This window comes from Phragmites australis, chromosome 24 (assembly GCF_958298935.1).
Source record: "Phragmites australis chromosome 24, lpPhrAust1.1, whole genome shotgun sequence".
In the NCBI taxonomy this organism is placed as follows: Eukaryota; Viridiplantae; Streptophyta; class Magnoliopsida; order Poales; family Poaceae; genus Phragmites; species Phragmites australis.
In genome coordinates, this window is record NC_084944.1 from 14,690,718 (window position 1) to 14,711,487 (window position 20,770).

At 46.7% G+C, this 20,770-nt stretch overlaps 1 protein-coding gene across 1 annotated transcript; it reads right to left on the reverse strand.

Annotated features, from left to right (window-relative positions):
* Nucleotides 1-1,957: 1,957 nt before the first annotated feature.
* Nucleotides 1,958-10,941, reverse strand: LOC133906975 (uncharacterized). The gene is made up of 6 exons (XM_062348946.1): nucleotides 10,361-10,941; nucleotides 10,015-10,067; nucleotides 5,429-5,466; nucleotides 3,881-4,199; nucleotides 3,425-3,738; nucleotides 1,958-3,081 (listed from the first exon to the last, which is right to left on the reverse strand). The coding sequence occupies exons 1-6, from the start codon at nucleotides 10,695-10,697 to the stop codon at nucleotides 2,406-2,408; spliced, it is 1,737 nt and encodes a 578-aa protein (XP_062204930.1). The 5' UTR covers nucleotides 10,698-10,941; the 3' UTR covers nucleotides 1,958-2,405.
* Between the last annotated feature and the right edge of the window lie 9,829 nt (nucleotides 10,942-20,770).

Below are 20,770 nucleotides of genomic sequence, written 5' to 3' on the forward strand. Positions count from 1 at the left end.
AAAAAAATAATTTGTGTAATCAACCAATCAAAACCTCATGCTAGCAGTCGCTAAAAGTTCCAACAAAAATATGACAGTGAAAAGCATGCTATCATCTAACATCTTATAAAATTTGAACTCAAGTAACAATTTGTACCAGGAGAAATAAAAAAGAGCCAACCTAAACCGCATACTAGGAGTCATGAATTTTTTTTAACAGAAATATAATAGCGTAGATCATACTATCATCTACCATCTCATAAAATAAAATTTCTCCCGCCGGAAAGGGCAACATAGCATGCCATCTTTGTGTCACTTTCACTCTCTTCCCTATCTTCTCTATTTTTTTGGAAGAAATGTTTAAGTAATTTTCAGCCAATGTTTGCACGGTTACTTTTTTGAGAAAGGTTCCAGGAAAACTTTAGTTCAAAATTTTCAGATCAAACTTTTTTTCAATTTAAACATTTTGCTAAAAAAATTGAGTTCGCATTTTTTGGTAAGAATTTTTGTTTATAATTCTGTGTACAAAGTTTTGGTCGAAGAATTTTGGTTCAAAAACTTTGTTCTCACAATTGTATAAAAGAATTTTTTTGGTAAAATTTTCCAGGTGAAAATCACAGTATAAACTTTTTGTTTCCTGAAAAGGAAATGCAGGGGTCGACCGTGCTTACCAGAAGGGGCTGTCGGACGGTGCGCTTGGCTGAACAAATTACCTAAACATATCTGCAAAAAAAAAATAGAGAAGATAGGGAAGAGAGAGAAAGTGACACTGAGATGGCATGTAATGCTGTCCTTTCGGGCAGAAGAAATTTTATTTTATGAGATGGTAGATAATAGTACTATCTACACTATCATATTTTTCCTAAAAAAATTTCACAACTCATAGGGCTTAGGTTGGCTTTTTTTAATTTTCACGACTCCAACGAGGCTGGAGTTTGCGTCTACAGACATTAATGGTGCAGAATGGCTGCCCTGTGGAGTGGCGGGACATGATAGCTGATGCGGCTAGAAAGGGCTTTGCTGGTGGAGTTGCCCTCCAGTGGAATTCATATAAAATCTTGACTGAGCAAATACGGCAGGAGTGGTTAGATAATCTTCAGAAAAAAAAATGTCAATGCCGAGGCCAAGAGGTAATAGACGAGCACCAAAAACTCCTGAACAGAGGAGAAAAATTGCGGGAGCCATTGCTCACACACGGCTGAGTCAAAGGTTCCAATGCTAGTGGGCAACCGTATGGGCATCAGGCACTAGCTCTCCCGGAAAATAGTTTCTTGGTGAAATGAGCATCATTTCAAATCCCAGCATATCAATCTTAATATTCTCGGATGCTATGCTACCCCTATGAGGAACTGACACCCTGTGATTCAAGAGAACGTGGATTTGGTTGACATTCTTCGCCTCTGCTATTGTTCAATATTTTTCTTTTTTTTTATCTGTCTCTGTTTGGAAGAATGAGATTGCTACATAATATTTTATATTTCATTCAAATTTAAACCAAATCCCGGATTTACGGCCATTCAAGTGGAAGCTAAACAGACTATTAAGTGGCTGCATCTCCTCATGCTTCACCGAGATACCTTCCAATTTTCTTATTTGATAGAGCTCTAGCTTCAAGATACATATAAAATTTAAAGTTTATAAAATAAAATAAAATAGTTTAAATATCTATTTTTAATTCAAAATAAGATCAAGATGTATAACCTTCGATCTACCCACAGCTGTAGCTCCAAAAATTTATAGGGTTAAAAGATAACCAGCTCCAGCTAAAGCTCCATGAATTTCTGAATAATCAGCTCAAGAATTCTTGAAGCTAAAACTCAAAAAAAAAAAAAAAGCCCAACCAGAAGTTCAGAACTCCCTACTCGGAAGCCCAAAAGACGTACCGTTTGATATATGTGAAAGTAGACTTCCCAATCTTTCAAATGACACACCAGATGCATGCTGAAACCGACTATGTATCCGTACAGGTACACTCGACTCAATCAGAATGCGAAGGCCACCAGCTAACACGATATTACAGTAATGGCTACAGAATATTGTAATTCAAGACATACATTCTTGGAATCACGATATTAGAATAACATGTTCCTAGAGCTGACTACATCACGAGGAGAAAAGATCTAAGCTCCCAGCTACTAATTACATATCTCACCTCTGACGAGAACAGGCTGTGCTAAACGTGATCCAACGTACCTTTCATGGTAGAATGCACCAACCATGAATGTGTCTCGTGATGATGAGTAATCCCTTCCAAACCAAATTGGGTTATGCTTGGTTCCAACCAGTAAGCAGGTTGCATTCCCTCAATCGTGCATATCATGGCTTACAAAATGGTCGCTAAACTGAAACTAGCAAAACCCAAATGCCTTAGAATGGTATCTTGGGCAGATACAGTCAAGTACTACTAGATTTCATAATACGCCACATCATTTTCTATTTTTAACCAGCCTTCCACGTACCCACCTCATCTTGGCCTTTTCTGCAGACCAAGTTGCGTCTTCTTCCAGTCTCTCTGGAGGACAACTTTCTGTTCTTTCAGCCTTCTGCGCAAATGAGGGAGTGTCTTCTTCCAGTGTCCCTGGAGGGCCATTTTCTGTTGATTCAGCCGCAGTTTGATCATGCTTTGCTGTCTCATTGACCATCGATTGACTCACTTGGAAATCTATTATTCCAAAATCTCCATTCACATGTTTAAGTGTTGACGAAGCTGAAGGTAGAAAAAAAGCTCTTTCCATAAAATTTTCTATTCTCTGATATAATTGTTCTGTTTCACTGAGTGCGGATACATCAAAATGGAAACCGATGCCATTAACATTGCTTGGAGGAAATTTCATGCCATTCACAGGTTTATTCTCTTGCTTCATCACATCGCTTTGATTTTGATTCTTCAAGCCATGGTCGTGCAAGTCCAATACAGCTGAGTCATCCGATGTATGTTCAGAAACATTTTCTGCAGGCTCTTCATTATCAACACATTCAAGTGACACTCTTGCCTCTGTAACAAGCTTTCTAGCTTCTATAAGTGATGCTTGAGCAAAAGGGCTTGTTGCTGCAGCAATTTCAAGAGCATCTGCAGCCTTATCGGCTTCTGCAATTAGTGACCTAACGGTAAAGAATTTAAGCAGCAGTTAATTATAGCACATAATTCAGTTTGAGAAGAGCAACTAAAACACACATCATTGAAGTGGAATATAGCAATACTTCCCACAAAAAAACTTAGCAACTAAAACACACATCATTGAAGTGGAATATAGCAATACTTCCCACAAAAAAACTTAGCAGTGGGCATTGATTAGGTTTTATCGAGCAATTAAAAGGACATGTACAAGTGCACAGAGATGAACTGAAGCTATAGGAAGATTTTATTTTCATACCAAAACTAAAGAAGTTGTAGATATACCTCACATAATCTATGCATCTTTCAGTATGGAATAAACATGCATACCTGGCCCTTTTAATAGCTTCTTTCTTTTCTATTTCCAGTGCTGCCCTTTGAGCTCGAATCTTTGTTATCATCTCTAATTTTTCACCTGCCATTGGATCTTTGTAAGGAGTTGTGCTTTTCTTTCTCTTAACTGTTGCAGCTTTTCCATGAGCATCCTCTAATCCAACAGCTCTGGCTTGCATAGGTTTCTTTTTCACTGTTTCTCTCTTTACACCTGGTTCTCTGGCAGGTCTTGGCTTTCTTGGTGCTCTAGTCCCAGTAGATGTTCCATGATGGTAGCTAGCAATTCCACTGCAAACACGTTCACGATATTCCTATAGGGAGAGAATACTAAAAAGTTAGGCAGTACCATCAAAGCATCTATTGCCAGCACAAGAGGATGCGAAATAAGGAGCTCCATATGGCATTGAAACAAAATCAAAAACAAAATGAAAAGAGATATGTAGATGCTCTTACTTGATCTAACCACTTCGCAGCAATGGCTTCCGCAATTTTTCTCCTCTGTTCAGGAGTTTTTGGTGCTCGTCTATTACCTCTTGGCCTCAGCATTGATCTTTTTTTCTGAAGATTATCTAACCACTCCAGCCGCATTTGCTCAGTCAAGATTTTATATGAATTCCACTGGAGGGCAACTCCACCAGCAAAGCCCTTTCTAGCCGCATCAGCTATCATGTCCCGCCACTCCACAAAGCAGCCATCCTGCACCATTAATTTCTGTAGACGCAAACTCCAACCTCGCCTCACTCCCTGTGATATCTTTATTCGTGTCTCCTCACTGTATAAAGTACAAGTACAAATCAGTAGGGATGAGTAGTAGTTTTAGGAATCATCAGACGAGGTATTGTAAAACATTTATTACTATTGTAAAGCATTAACACTGTAAGACTACAAACATAATACACACAAGTTAGCAACTGCCAACAGAGCTATCTCATCTACAGCTGAACATAGAGGTCGAACAAAGTTACATTGCATATTAGTGCAAACAAAGAAACACAATGGAAAGAAGAAAATGAAGGTATGTTTAACTTGAGACCATGTACAATTGATCATTGAATTTTAGGCTCACCAACTCATCAAATGAACAAACAAAAACAACTCAAACTAAAATGAAGTCATTTGTATCCACTTGTCTGCATTCTAGCCCATAAAAACAAACTTACAATCATTGTCACATTAAGAAAGATTTTTGTGAAGAGGTGAACAGAAAAAAGATGTCGTGGATTGTTATGACCGGCACACTATAGCCAGCGCAACAAAGGTGCCTAGTGGCGCAGCAAGGAATCCAGAATCGGTTTAGGTCCAGTTAGTTGGTGATCCAGTCGGTTTGGTCTTTGACTCAGTTCGGCTAGAGAGAAGAGATAGAATAGGTTAGTTTGAATAAAGAGATAATTAGAGATAAGAGTTAGATTTAAATTAGAGATAAAGTTTGAGGTAAAAGGTTTGCATAGCACTCTTGTAGGACGGCTGGGATCCTCCCTAGGAGTCGACCTGTGGCCGAACAGATGAATAAAGAGATCAGATTCCCTTCCTTCCTCCTCTCCCTACCCTCTCGGCTATTCTCTCTCTCCCTCTGTTCTGCTCTCTGCCGTGATTACAAGAGGTGATCACGGCACCCCCTAACAGGTTGCTAAAGCCCAGGCCGGCTGTGATGCACAGGTACAACTTGAGAAGGTGAGGTCTTATCATGGATCTTGCTGTGCATGGTCTTTATTTTATTTTGATTACATCATGACTTGTTTTTTTGCTGTTGCTTTGCCTATAATAATACTTGCACTTTTTCTTACTTCCAATAAGAGGATTAACTTGGTTGATATTGTTCCAAAATTGATATGCATTCTAGCACTCAGAAAACAAAACCATAGGCCAGGATATTATAATAAGCAGAGGATAGTGATTCCTCAAAAATTTGTACAAGAAAATTTCACATCAACTCCTCCACATAGACCATAGGTAGTTATTTTCATTTTACTATATCAAAAAGACAAGTAAATGGTGACATACCTCTGTGCATGCCCCAGATTCATCAGCTTTTTCTTAACCTGCACAATGAAATTAACAAATCAATGGATGTAAACATGTTATTTTACCCAGAAATTTTAAGCCACATAAATGACATGGTCCCTTATGTTCATGCAAAAAAATCGATCATTCATGATTTTTAAAAAAGCATGAGAAGCGAAGCAATACTTTTGGTTTTTGTGTATTGCTCTATGAAGGGCACCCTAGTTAAAGAGGAACTAAGAGTTATTGGCATCAAAATAGCCATATAAGCATCAATGTTTGAGACCCCACATGGAAATGAACCATACTATTTTTTAAAAAAAATGATAATTGAAATATTCAATAATTTATAAATATAATAAATCATACATCTTCACATATACACACCTACTAAATTTCCATAGCAACTGATGCATTATGAATAATAAAACACATGACATTCATGAATGATGTCATCCGTTTCAAACTTTCAGAACAGTAGATTAAGCACGTTTCTCAAACTGACCAGACAGATGGACACTAAAACCACTTTAACAAGCTATAAACCATCATTGTTCAAAGATTTATAATCAGTTGATGTGGCTACAGTACCCAAGTGAATCAGACATTATTAAGCAAGCAAGATCAGTCCCTTCTCCTATCCCTGCCCTTGTGGTGCGGCTGGCGATCACTGTTGGAATCAACCTCGAACACACGTGAGAACACAAGCTGTATTTTTTTGTGTTGCAACGCTGCAGCTTTTCTCTTGTCTATTCTCTTGTAACAGCAAAAACACAACCTCTTAATGGCCCAAATGGCCTTAACAGCGAATAAAAGGCACTTTATTGGTGGCTGTTACAGGAAATAAACACACAAGATTTATAACATTCTCCTTCGATGCACTTATTGAATTTGATGAAGACCGATCTTAGAACAAAGTTCATGGATGATGCGGCCGAGAGGCTTGGTGAAGATGTCCCCGAGTTGCTCCTTGCAGATGAACTCAGCGTTGATCAGGCCTTAATCTGCACGTGTGTCGATGTGCTTGCTCCTTGCAGATGAACTCAGCGTTGATCAGGCCTTAATCTGCACGTGTGTCGATGTGCTTGCTTCGGTCATGATGTACTGGATTTTTTTACCAAAGAGATTGTGAACTTGTTGTCCACCTTCAGGACCGGCGCACTGGACTCTGAGCTGAGCATGTCACTCAACAGCCGCGTCAGCCAAACGCCCTCGCCGTGGAGGTCGCGGAGATATATTCAGCCTCACAGGACGACATGGCCACCACCTTCTGTTTGGACGATTGCCAGGTGATGGGGTTGCCATCGAGCAAGATCATCCCGGAGGTGCTCTTCCTATCATTGATGTTGCCGGCCATGTCACTGTCATTGTAGCCCAGTAGACATAGTCATGTGCTCTTCTTCCCGGCCGCGTAGAGAACAACCCATGTTCTTGTCCCTACAACATAACGCAATATGCGCTTGACGGCAACGAGGTGCTCTTCACGTGACGCCTCCATGAAGCAGCTGACGTAGCCTACTGAGTAGACCAGGTCTGACCAGGTGTGGACGAGGTACCGGAGGCTCCCGACTAGACTTCGGTAGAGTAGCATCAACCTTCTGGATGGCAGAAACAAATATTGCCAGAATGTGATTAAGAGAAGAGTCAACATCATCTTGAGAAGGAAATTTGGAAAGTCCAGGAAATTCATTGAGCAGAGGAACATTACACACAATTATGACAAGGCTGTCAAGGTTCTTGTCCACCCTTGAGGTTCTTTTGGTGGCCATACCACTAGCAGACTTCATGGTAGCCTTGTAGCCCATCAAATTCGTGGTGTTTCTCTAGCTCCTTCTAAGGTTCTTAGCCACAAAGGGAGCAGTCATCTTCCTTTTTTTAGCAATCTTGCAGCTAAGGCTATCAGCAAGGATTTGCTTGGGCTGTGAGATGTGCTTCTTCCTGACATAGGTCTTAGTGATATTCCTGTTTACTTCCAGTCTGGTAGCAGCATTGACATCCATTTTAGAAGGCACATTCACAAGCTTCTATCTGTTGTTCTGTTGATCCTCCTTGTACCAAGTGAGGAGAAGCAGAGGTTCATGTCCACCCGAAGACTGCTCTTGCTGGTAGGAGTCGACAGCTTCAGCTCTCAAAAAGGTAGCATCCACAGAAAGAGGGAACATTCCTGCCGGCAAGGAGATAACCGGACGAGACTGCAGACTTTCCAATTTGCCCTGGAAGCTGGTGAGCAAGTTAGACTGCACCAGGGACACAGTTTCTGCAAAGCAAATGGGGGTCCACCAGATAGTCCATCTGGTTGACTTCGTCGGGAGAGGGGGGACACCAAGATCACGCTGAAGAACCATGATGTCTCTGTCAGCGCCACCTACGTGCTGTGGAACTTGATTCACTGAAGACAACGAAGAGTCGATCTCATTATCTTCTGCACCAGAGCTAAGGGAATGGTAGTGTTGGGCAACTGGAAGCTGGGGAGCTTGGAGGGTCTGGATGACCACTGGGTTTGGCACCCAGTTATGGCCCCCATTGCCTTGCCCAGCCTACTGTACTTGAACATCCCATGTCGTGTCGCCCTAAGCAGGCTGCCATTGTTGGGCAACTTGCATCCCCGCATTCTGATCGTCCCCTGGGGCAACAGGGTTGTGAAAAGGATGCGGATTTCCATTCCCAAGAAGTAGTTCATCTTCATCCTGTGGCTGAAGATCAGCAAACTCATTATTGAGCACGTACACCGGCACAGTCCATGATCTGCCAATCCTCCCCACTCGAAGCCCTGCTGAATCACCAAGCTTCTAGGCACACCGTCTACATCATCAAAAAGACACTTCGCCGGCACGTAAGCCCTGTTTCTAGTATTTGAATGCCAGTGGATCAACTTCCCAAACAACACACAAGCTTGATCACGAAAATTCAAGTTTCTAGCAACATCATGCTTGACAAATTTTATTCTGAAGCAGTCAATGACATGAAGAATCTAACTAATAGCACGATCCCGCTGGAAGACATCCCGCATTTGAAAGAGACCAACTCCATGAGGATGAGGACAACAGAATTGAACATGCATATGCCTCTCATCAACAAGATAGTGACGGATTTGATGCATAAACACATTATAGTCGTCAGCATCGATATCATTATCAAGAGCCATAGCGAGCATCCATTCTTCATGTTTCTTAAGAGGGTTACCAGCAAAAGAAACCGAAGCCCAAGCCAGCCTCTCCTCACCGCTTTCTTCTACCACCATCTATGGAGGAATGAACCGCAAAGGGTCCAAGACAAAGTTTTGCCATAGGCCTTCTCCCAGGAACAATGGCAGCGCAAGGGATAGTGGATGGGAGGCACAAAGGAGGTTTGCCGAAATTGGTGAGGGAGGTTCCAAAGAAGTGGGGGATGAGGTTTTCTCTCTTTGAACAAGAAGAGGGAGAGGGTAGGAGGCAGGCGAAGCGACACAGGTTGAGAAACGGCCTTGATCAATGACCGTACGGGAAAGAAGTCCTCTATGAACCCATTTGAGCCGTTTGTTTTGCCAATTTCTGAAACAGACCCTCTCAATATGACCATAGCCAAATCAGGTCCTACATCTGATTTGTTCCACACAGTCTCTTACCAAAGGAGCAGGAGAAACCCGCGGTAAACTGGCCACAAAACCGCTCATCTCTGCAAAGGAGCACTTGATGGCTTGTTCATTCCCTAGGACCTCCAAGGAAGGCCTCGGGCCAAGCAGCCAACAACTCGTAGACGCTGAGTCGGACAGGGATGGAGGTCATGTGCGATTAGACATCACGGTGCCTGCAACCCCCCACCTTGTCGACGAGAGAGACCAGCGACTTCGCCGCAAGCTACCCCCTAGGGAGGGCATAACAAGGCCAGAGCTAGGGGAGGTTTCCAAAGAACCATGGCAAGTCAAGGTGTAGAAATTTGAAAAAAATGACCTTTGAGTTGGGCGAACGTTGGCCCACAAGGGACTAAGAACCAAGGCAAGAACTCCCCTGAGCAAGAATAGGGCAAGTGATAGCACCGATCTTGATGAAAGCATGAAGATCAGGGGGAACCGATTTCTTTGAAGGGGAGGGGAGGATCAACCTCTTGGCAAAGGAAACTCTTTTGGGAGGAAGGGAATTGGGCTTCCTCTTCTTTTTCGAATAAGAAACACTGGTCCATTGCCTCTCTTCCTCAGCCAACTGAAGCTTCTCCTCTCTTCTCCGGTTCGGACCCTCATCACGCCAAAGATGAAAGTAGGCATCAAAGCTTTCAGCATTCACTCTACGTAGATCATAGACCATAAACCCCACCTCTTTAGAGGCCACTAAAAACCTGAAGTGCCTGACTGACTCAAACTTAGCATGGAAACCCGCTAGAGAGCGGTGGCGTGGGTGAGCCATGCTCCTATCTATTGTTGATCATGCAGAGGTACCCACCCCCGGCACTAAAAGGCTTTGTTGTTGCTGCTGTTGAATTGTTGTTATCAACAATCCTAAGGTTATGAAGCAGTGAGCTCAAGTACACAGCTAACATAATGCAATTACCAAGACCAAAGAGTAAATACACCAGACCACATAAAAATAACGATAATTCTTACATGACTTCACCTTGGGGTCCTGCATTGCAATCCTGGTTCTCTCGCGTATCCGCTGAAGCGTCTCTGCACATGGAATTCAACTAAATAAGACATTACCGTCGCCTCAAAGTGTTGTAGCAAGCTATTACCTACCAGACCATTTATTTCATTTGGTTCCTACCCTATCCCTTCCGACTATGGTCTCAGTTTTGAATATTATCATAGCATTCCCTCAAATTTATCTGCGATACCCACCAAATTCTGCCGTTTTGTTCTTCTATTCCATGTTCAGTCAAATATATTCCACAACTATTTATTTCGAAACTAATATTCCACAAGTAATTACCAAAAAGAAACTAAGGAGAGCACAACCATACCTGGGCTGTGCTTCCTGCCCTTGTTCCATGGCGTGTTGCCCTTGTTCGCCTTCGAGATCCGCAACCGCCTCAGCCGCTCCCTCTCGTCCAGGTCCTCCTCCCCGCCTACCTCCTCTTTCATGGGGTACCGGATCCCCATCCCATGCGCCGCGTGGTCCTGGGCCAGCGCCGGGCCGGCGTCCACGACCACCCGGACCGCGCCGGCGCAAGGACGGCGAGGCGGCAACAGACGAAGCACCTGCCGCCGCTGTGAGTCGGAGGAGCGCGGCCACGGGGGCAGCTGCTGGAGCCGCGGCCAGGAGGAGACCCAGTAGCACCCCTGCAGCTGCGGCGCCATTGGACGAGTTGGGGGTTCTATGCTACGGGGAGGTCGTGAGCCCAGCCCGACGCCGGGGTGGAGTGCGGGGAGCAGTCGGACCGGAGCGCCACAGCGGCCGGTAGGGAGGGGAACGAACGGTGGCTTCGGCGAGGGAGTGAAGACGGGTGAAGTGGTGGAATTGGGGAGGAGTTCCGTTGCGTGTGGGGCGCAGGTGGAGCGCGGCGGGGATAAGATGGGGAGCGGCAAGGGGAAGTCTCCTAGTCCCTCCGTTCGGAAATATACAACGTTTTACACTCAGACTATCTCTAAGGATTTCTCTTCAAGATCTAAATTTTTTTTACGATAGATTTTTCTTTTTTTTTTTCAGCGTTTCAATAGTTTTCCTTTACGGTTTTCGTCACGAAAGAATTTTCAAGGTCATTTCTTTCAAGAATGAATTCTCTCTCCTTCCCTTCACGATTATCTTCGAAGGGAAGTTGTTAGATACGAAAGAAAATAAAAAGAATGAAAATACGGAAGGGAATGAAATAAAGGGAATGTAGTTAGATATGGTCTTATAATGTTTTTTGAGAATATATGGCATTCTATAATACCGAGGTAATTTTTTTATAGTATTTCCTGTTATGTCCTTATCTTATCATAAATACTACTAGCTCTCTACCAACAGTAATGCTACAGTAGAACATAATTTTCTACAATGCAATGTTGATGCTACCGAATCAACGACACGTTACTTGGCTCTCCTGCGCTGGCAAAGTAGCAATGCTAACAAATCAATGACACGGTACTTGGCTTTCCTGCACTAACAAAGTGGCGATGCTCACGTGTCTGCAGCCGAGAGCAACACCGCCTAAACTAGTACTGGAATATCTACTCTACCTCAACGCTACCTCCCAGGGTTGAGATCAAAACATAGCCTTACTTCATGTACGGTCAAACCAATACTCCTACTTGATTCGTCCCCTCGTAGCACATGGACTCACTTCTCTACTTGCTCTTCTCCTACGATGCGACGATCACCTCTCAACGTTGATATGCCCCATTGCCCCTCTTCCATCCCCTCCACACACCTCACCCATACCCCGGTGATGTGAACCACCTAAACCAGTACGGTCAAATTGACCCCGACGATGCTCAAATCGACTCCAGCAGTTGCCAAATCGACCCCAACGGTAGGCATCCCGCAGGTCCCGGTGGCGCCACCCGAGGTCAAGGAAGATAGGCTATGATCGCGATAAGATCCGGCCACCACAACCTTGAGGAGCTCGATTCGTTGGATTTGGTGGAGTGGAATCTCGATCTGACCGGAGGGGAGCTTAATCTGGTGTTGGGGACCTCGATCCAAGCTAGATCGGAGATTGATTCAACCACCACAACCCTGAGGAGGACCAACTTGATGCATCAGAGAAAGAGGTGGGAGCAGGGGGCTACGGAGCAGCAAGGGGAGAAGAAGAGTGTGCTGTCGTGCTGGAGCTCCGGGGGCGTGCGAGGCAAAGGCATTGTGGTCATGTAAGTTTCCGATACTTTATTACATTGAATTTTCATAACACGAGTAATAATGCAAATAAACATGAGTACATATGGTGCGACTAATTCATGATACTAGGAGTAACTTCTTAGCAATAGTACTGTTGCTAGGTTGATGCTTGCAAATAATCAAGAACATCATGCACGAGAGTAGGATCACAAGAAATTTGCTGAGGTAGTTGACCTTCTCTTTCCGGTGCATCTTTGTTCATGTGTGGGATTTTATATCCATCAGAACCTCTGCATTTCATGGCCTCCACCACGCAAGATTGCAGTGTCAAAAAAAATTGATGAACCTTTATTGCTTCATATTTCTCAAATTCCTTTTCTACTGCTTCAATAAGCTTATCTATGGTCTTTATGTTATTCTGATGCTGCAAAGACTAGATAGAGCTAAAAAAAACTCAAGGTCCAAAATATTGAAGTATGGAGAATTTGATGGTCGGTTCATTAGCCGAATGTCAATGTCATACTGGGAGCAAGCATTTTTAATTCTTCATCTTCAAGAGTAATATGAGTTCTGGTATTATCCTGCTGAATGTAAACTACTGTCCTACCAAAATCATCTCTCGGTCACATGGATGCTATTGCCAATATTACTTTATCGACTAAAAATGATCTATAGACTTGCCTATTGACATTAATAGATTTTGTCACTAAAGTACCAGTATCTCTGTTTCAGCTTCGCCTTTGGGCTAGCTCCTTTGTGACAAATGGGAAGACTCCTATTTTTCCAGAGACCAATCAATTGCCTAGTTCATCAAATCTTGGACGAGCCAATACCACCAAAAACATCACCTTTATGATAAAATTCTTACTTTTGCATGTCCAAAGTGAATCTTCTTCACATGTGAGCATATAATATTTGTCATTCTTCTTGGTCATATAGAACCATTTCTCATCGATGTTCACAACATTGTCCATACAACCAAAATTCGGCGCATGGGGTAAACTAGATTGTTCAAGCATAGAGATACAGAACGGAAGATGAGCTTTCTTATTTTCTTCTGTAAGATGCGGCTTGATAGCATTGGTGTGGCGTCGAAGATGACCTTCCTTCACAAACTTATCCAAAGTGGCAAGGCCGACATTCAAAGCTGGAGCCAATGACCTCAAAGTATTTCTTCGCCAAAGGAATATTACGAATTTACTCAAGGTCTACCTGAACCCTTTTACGCCACAACATATTTTGTTGTGAGACACATCCACAGCGACACCCACTGGAGTCTGCTTCACTTCCTTCCATAACCGCTGAATTGATGTTATGGGGACAGAGAACAATGAAGCGATTTCTGTAGTTGTATTCCTCTTCAACTTTCTATTGCAACTTTTCTCTAATAAAGCACTATAGATATCTTGTCTTTTTACATTGGACAATACTTTTCTACCCCTTCTTTATGTTTGATCTTCTTGAAATGTGTAGGAATTTTCTGTGGAGTATACATGAAAAGAACAATCAGAGCATGTCATTACTCAATACTAGGTGTTCTAATTTTCATTTGATCAAACAAAGAATTTTTTTTAGCATATCATCATGGATATGTAGTTAGCTCTATGTAATACTAAGAACAATCAAGATGCTTTGTTTGCTGTTGATATGAGGCACCAGGCTCTAAAAGGTGTGGCTTATTTTGGCTCTGGAAGAAAATGGTTCATGTGAATTTGTTTGCAAAAACTCTGAAAATACTGCTTCCTTACATGCCTTCATACCTTATGCTTGTTCATGTGATTTTGTTAGCTTATGCTTTGTTCTGTTGATATGAATCCTTCATGTGCGATTAGAAATAGTTCAACTGAGATGCATTACTAACAGCCAATGAGCCAAATACACAGAGTACAAATCCTTCTCAAAGCAAACAACAACTAGAGTTGTTAAAGCTAGATGATCTTGTTACCTGAACTTAAAGCATATGAAGGACCAGCATTTAGATCAACTATTGGATGCTCAACATCTTCAACATCTTCCTGTAAATGATTGACTTCATATTGAACATTTTCTTGTACAGGATCAGCAGCATCTTCAACTGAGTGAGTATTCATGTAAAGGATCGACATTTAGATCAAACCGTGGGAACTCATCATGATGGATTGCTTCTGCACTCGGAGTAATGGATGGGAAAGGACTGATATCATCATTAGGACTATGGTATTCTAACTCATCAGAGATGATGGATTCATTTAGGTCAAGAAGGGCTTTGGACTACTGGAAGCCATAGTGTTTTGTTACTGCTATCACAAGCTCTATATAGGCATGTGTGTTTGAGCGAGCAAGGAGCTGAACATGCATGTGTGTTTGGCACCAAGTTAAAAATGTGTTTGAGCACGCAAGGATCTGAACAGGCATGTGTTTGGTGCTAGGTTAATGTGCATGCATGCATCTGTGTTTGCCAACGCAAGGAGCTGAACGGCATGAATGTATTTACTGCAAAGCATAAATGGTGCAATTAATAGGACTAATATGGTAATTTGAAGCAACTTCTTAATGCTAGAGCCAAATGCTAAACGTCATATAAATCTGAACAAAGGGAGTACTATTTAAAAAGTAGCAAAATCTAAATCCTTATACAAGCGATGGAAATCTTGTATCTATTTTAATATGTGTCCATAAAAATTTCTAAATCTTGAGATCTAAATCTAATATTTGAGATTGCGTTGTCCTATTACCATTTCCCCATTACCTTGCTCAATTGAGAAATTATTGATTTTTATTGATTCAGTTCCTAAAACTTGCTCTTATTAATCCTGATTGTTAATTTCCTTAAAAAGAAAACCATGCCATCAACTAGAGATCAGATTTGGCTAGCAATCTCTCCTAATTAATTAGTCCATCAATTTAGAAACCGTAGTTTCCAGATTTCTTCCCGCATGTATTGTCAATTTGGAAACTTCAGTCAATAAATCAATTAGTCCTTTCAGACCTACATCATACCCTCCCCATATCAATACGAATGGCTCTACGCCTACCTCCTCCTCTCCCTTGAAAAAATCCTATAAATACACGAGTTGAAACAATCATATGCACACCCTAAAAATATCCACGGAACAACTAGCACCCCTCAGATTTGTCAACATCCAACAAATTCAACAACCAAGATTCATTTTATGGTAATTCATTCAATCCAATGGCCGAGTATGCCCACCCAAACAAGTATCCACATAACTATTAGAATCCTCGGATCTGAATCCAATAGCTGAGGTTGTGTTGTCGCTCCACCATTCCCTCACTTAGTTGATAAATCATTAATTTGGTCCCTAAAATTTGATCCCATTAATCTTGGTTGTCAATTTCCTTCTAAAAAAGGACAATTCAATCAATTGGAGATCAGATTTGACCCCAATCCCACCTAATCAATTAGTCCATCTATTTAGAAACTATAATGTTGATAATAAGATTTGTCATCTATAGTGGTCATTACAATACTGACGGCTAAATGGTAAGAACTTAAGGCTGTTGCCAATTCAGTTACTATTCGACTTTGAATCGGAAGGTAGAGTGCTCCGATTAGGGAAGGTTGTACGAGATCGGATGGTAATTGCGAAGGACGACAAGATACAACAATGATGCTCAGAGTTTGTCAGAAGTGTTAATGTGGGTTCTGTCCAGGTAGCCTCGGCCCAGGTGGCCTCCATCCAGATGGCCTCTGACCAAGTCTCCGGCCAAGTGTTTCCACCACGATGAGTTTAGACCATGGTGATCTTCGACCACGGTGATCCCTAACCTTGATGACCTCCGAGCAGGTAGTCAGACCAAGAAGGTGGTACGTGAGTAAATGTTTGAATCAAGCACGTAGTCGAATCGAGGAAAGCCTAACTACAATAAAGGATACCCGAGGAAATATATGGGAGTTTATGTGGTCGATTAGGAAAGATATGTTAGTTATAGAAAGTTGGATGAAGGTATAGCCGAATCATATCTATAAGTCTTGTTTGGTTTGAATTAGGAGTCCTGATTCTATACAGCTAAGATATGTCGCCCTTTAATTTTGAGAGGGTCATGGCCAATTGAGGATCATCAATCCAATAGATCAAACACCATTTACATTACCTTTCATTTGTATCCCTTTTGCCAGCTCCTATAGTCTCGTTCTCTTTTCCAATCTACATTGCTACATGTTCTTGATCTCGATGACCAAGAACAAGTCGGCGGCCATCCACGCCATCCACGCTCTAACGGGGTCTCTCTCGAGTGTCGGTGACGACAAATGTCCAACAACGAGTGTACATATATATATAGAATTGGTGGACTAAAAGCCTTACTGGGCAACCAAGTAATGGTGATTTTGTTGGACTCAGGAAGTAGTCACACATTTATCAATTCATAATTGGTAGACACGCTAGGGTCCTCAATGCAAGAGATCAACCCTCTGGAGGTTCAAGTAGCCAGTGGCAATACATTGAGGTGTACTAGGTAGGTACATAATCTCACATGGTAGATCCAAGGACACACATTCACCAACAATGCAAAGATCATAGATCTAGGGGTGTGACATGGTGCTTGGAATGGACTGGCTTGAACAATTTAGTCCTATGACTTGTGATTGGGCAGATAAATGAGTTGAATTCTAGTATATGGGTGCACTCATTAGACTGCAAGGAGTCCTGCCTCCTACTGATCAAACATTGTTTGCCATTCAAGAAGACCCACTACTTAAGTGGCACAAAGGAAATGAGATTTTGGGAGCAGCAATAGTGGAACCCACGGCAACTGACCTCCCAAATCAAGATCTTGTGCTGCCAACTTCAGCACAACAACTCCTCTGCCACGGCAGGGCGGCAGCCGAAACGCCTTGATCCTTGCGATGTTATTCCGAGACAAGCCGGATGATACGGGACGGGACCCGTGCAATTAATAGCCCCACGCCTCTCTATCAAAACATGGCAGGAACTGACACCGCGGCGGGAGCAGTTGGAGATGTCAGGCCACGCACACTCATTAAATGCGGCCTCAGACCTCTAACTGATTGACACCTCATCGGCGGGCCCCTCGGGGGTCTTTCTGGATCGTCGGGGCACCGAGTGCTCGGGGTACTGTTCACCTTCCCGAGCACTCTCTCCCGAGAATGTCTTTCCTTGTCCTCGAGGTACCGGGTGCTCGGGGGTACTGTTCACCTCCCCTAGCACTCTCTCCCGAGCACTCTTGTACGGTCCTTAGGGGAACCGAGTGCTCGGGGGCTGCCACGCGCAGCCCCGAGCACTCTCTCCCGAGCACTCTTATACGATCCTTCGGGGAACCGAGTGCTCGGGGGCTGCCACGCGCAGCCCCGAGCACTCTCTCCCGGAACTTGGCTCTTTTGATCGTCGAGGGATTAGGGCGCTCGGGGGTGACCGGGCACCTCCCTGAACACTTTCTTTCCGGTACTTAGACTCTGTGGATCATCAGGGAACTGGGGTGCTCGGGGACCGACTGTGGCCCCGAGCACCTTCTCCCGGGACTTGAACTTTCCTCATTCTTTAGTAGGGACCTCGTGGGATGGCGCCATGTGGCGAATGGCTGGCCGGGCCTCGGGACTCAGGGACTCCCGGTTCCTGATACACCGACAGTAGTCCCGGGCCTATTGGCAGGCGATGGCACAGAGACTGCGGGTGGGCCCTTCATTGCGAACGAGGCCGAGGCTGGCGTGGACACCACGTGGCCAGCTTTCAGAGGGTGGCCCCTTCGATTTGGGCCTTTGGTACGGCCCAACGGGGAGGCGAATGGACGCGCATCCACATAACTCCCGAAGGGCACGACAACGGGACGGGCGGCACGCGCGGTTGCCGCGCAGATCGAGAAAAATACGCCTGGCAGCCGCTGACACCGCACGACCAGTGGGAGATTCGCCTGGCGGTTGCGTCAATCGAGGAAACCGTCCCGCCGAGTGCGCCGTTGGTACGAGATGTTTGAATTCTGTGAGGTATAAAAGGGGGAGGGGAGTGATCCGCCCCCCTCTTTACGTCATCTTGCGATCCTACTCTTGCTTCCTTCGTGCTCCTGAGCCCTTAGAATCTCTTAGGCGATCAGAGCACTTCTCTCTCTCCCTCTCCACCACCCAGACAACCTCCCCCTTCGACGAGATGCCGAGAGCCGGGGGAAGCCACCGCGATAGGACTCCAGACAGCGTACTGCCGGCGTCTCGCTTGAGGAACGAGGAGGCGGCGGAGAGGGTCAGGAAGCTGCTGGTCCCCGAGGGCCAGCAGGGGGCCCTGAAGGTGACGCTGGCGAGCTTCCCGCCGGTGACGACCAACCCCGGGCGCATCGTCTTGTTTACGTCCTTCGTGGCGGCGGGGCTGGTGCCACCGTTCTCAACATTCTTTCTCCAAGTCCTCGACACCTAGGCATGCAGTTGGTGCATCTGAGCCCCAACTCAGTCGTCGTGCTGGCGGTGTTTGCGCACTTCTGCGAGATGTTCGTGGGAGTGGCGCCGTCGGTGATGCTTCTTTGGCACTTCTTCGCCCTACGGTCGGCCGAGAAGAAGAGAGGGTACTCCACGGCGGACGTTGCGGGCTGCTGCAACCTTCGGCTGCGGGACGGCATGGGGGAGCGGTACATCCCCCAGGTGCTGCGAAGCAAATGGGAGGAGTGGCGGCGGGACTGGTTCTACGTCGACGTCGACCCCCACGACCGCCTCGCCCGGCCAGAGGTGGCGGCGGAGCCCCAGAAGTCGACATGGGAGGCGCCGCCGCCGGAGGACGCGAGGTTGGAGCCGGTGTTCGAGCGCATTAGGTTTCTGCGCGACGCCGGGCTGAGCTCGGTGATGGTGGTGGTGGACTTCCTGCACCGCCGCCTGGCGCCCCTGCGGGAGCAGGCTCGGCCCTGCTGGCTCTACACCGGGCCCGAAGACATCACCCGGACCCAAATCGGTGCAAGCTAGGACCTAGGCCCGGTGGAGCTGAGGGGCATGATCCGGGTGGTGATTGGCGTGGAGGACATGAGCCGGGCGGAGCTCCCGTGGAAGGAAATGGCGCTCTGCGCCAACCCTGAGCGCACGACGATCCAGGCGAAGCTGTCAGAATTCGACACCCAGGGGCTCATCGACCGGCCGAGGAGCCGGAGCCCCGAGGCCCCCGAGCTCCCTGGGTTGGATGAGGCGGCCAGCGAGGGGGCCGCGAGCAGTCCGGTGCGGACCGGTGGCCCGGGCGCCGCGAGCGGCGAGCCGCAGGCCAGCGGTGGGGCCGTCGCGGGCAGCAGCCGTTGCACTGGAGGAGGAGGCACCGCCGACAGCGGAACGGCGGCGGCGTCGGAGGACCGGGGGAAGCACCCCCGGCTCTTCATTCCCGTGCCGGAGTCCCCGCCGTTGCCATCTGTAGTGGCGGCGTTCCCGGTTCTGGAACCGCGCCTCGTTCGGATGGGGCCCGACCCGGCGCCTGGAGACCGCGCGGTGGCCCCGCCGAGCCCCCGGCGGAAGAGGAGGAGGGAGGACCCCGAGCCAGCGCTATCGGGCTCGGAGTTCAGGATCCCGGCGGCCAAGTGGCAGTACCGAGGGACCAAGACCGCGTAAGTTTTGCTTTTCATTCCTTCTTGGGCATGCTTCGCCCGATCTAAGCTTCAGTTTTGATCTTCGTCTTTCTCCTGCAGGCCGCCTACGGGTGCCGTTGAGGGCCAGGGGCGACCGGAGGCGTCGAGGCCGACGCCAGCCTCCGAGACGAGCGCGCCGGCGGAGCCAGAGCTGGCAAGCACGGCGGCCGAGCCGAGGCCAGCGGACCTGGCGGCGGAGACGGGGCAGATGGATGCGGCAGCCATGCCGGAACTGGCGGACGCGGCCGCAGAGCCGGAAACAGCGGGCGCGAAGCCCTTGCTGGGACCGGTGGATGCAGCGGCCGAGAGGGTGCCGGCAGTCGCGGGGAACCCAGTGCCCAACCGGCGCCCGGCTAGCCTGCCGACCCCCTCCCGGTCGCAATCGAGAGCATCCGGGTGGCAGTCGATCGGCTGGGCGCGGCGGTGGATAGGGAGGTGGCGCAGCTTGTGGCGGAGCGCGCCACGCTGGCCACGGAGAGGGCGCGGCTTACGACGGCTTGGCGCTCCTTCAAAGCTCGGCTCGTCGCGGTGCGCGCCGCCAACGAGGAGGAACAAAGCGCCATGGAGGACCTCTGCACGGGAGCAGAAGTTTTTGGAGGATACCCGCGCGGAGGTCGCGCAGGAGCGGGAAGTTTTGGAGAACACCCGCGCAGAAGTTGCGTGAGAGCGAGAAGACGCCGCCCGCCTGACTGAGGCGTCACGGCAGCAGGCTACCGAGGCCCTTGCTAGGGAGAGGCAGGTGCAGGAGCGGGAGGAGGCGGTCGTGAGCCGCGAGAGGGCGGCGCAGGCCCTCCAGGCTGACCTGACCCGTCGGGAGGGCGAGGCCGACCAGGCTCGTGCCGATTTCCAGCATTGGGCAGCGGAGCTCCAGAACACCGAAGGGGATCTCCGACGCTGGGAGGAGGACGTCACCATCCGGGAGTTCGACCCCGACATCACGGCGGCGGACCTGGGCGCCCGAGAGGACTTACTGACCCGCCGGGAGGGTGAGGCTGCCGAGGCGGTGGTGGCCGCCGCTGCCAGGGAGGAGCAGATCACTAAGCACGAGGCAGAGCTGACCGCCCGCGAG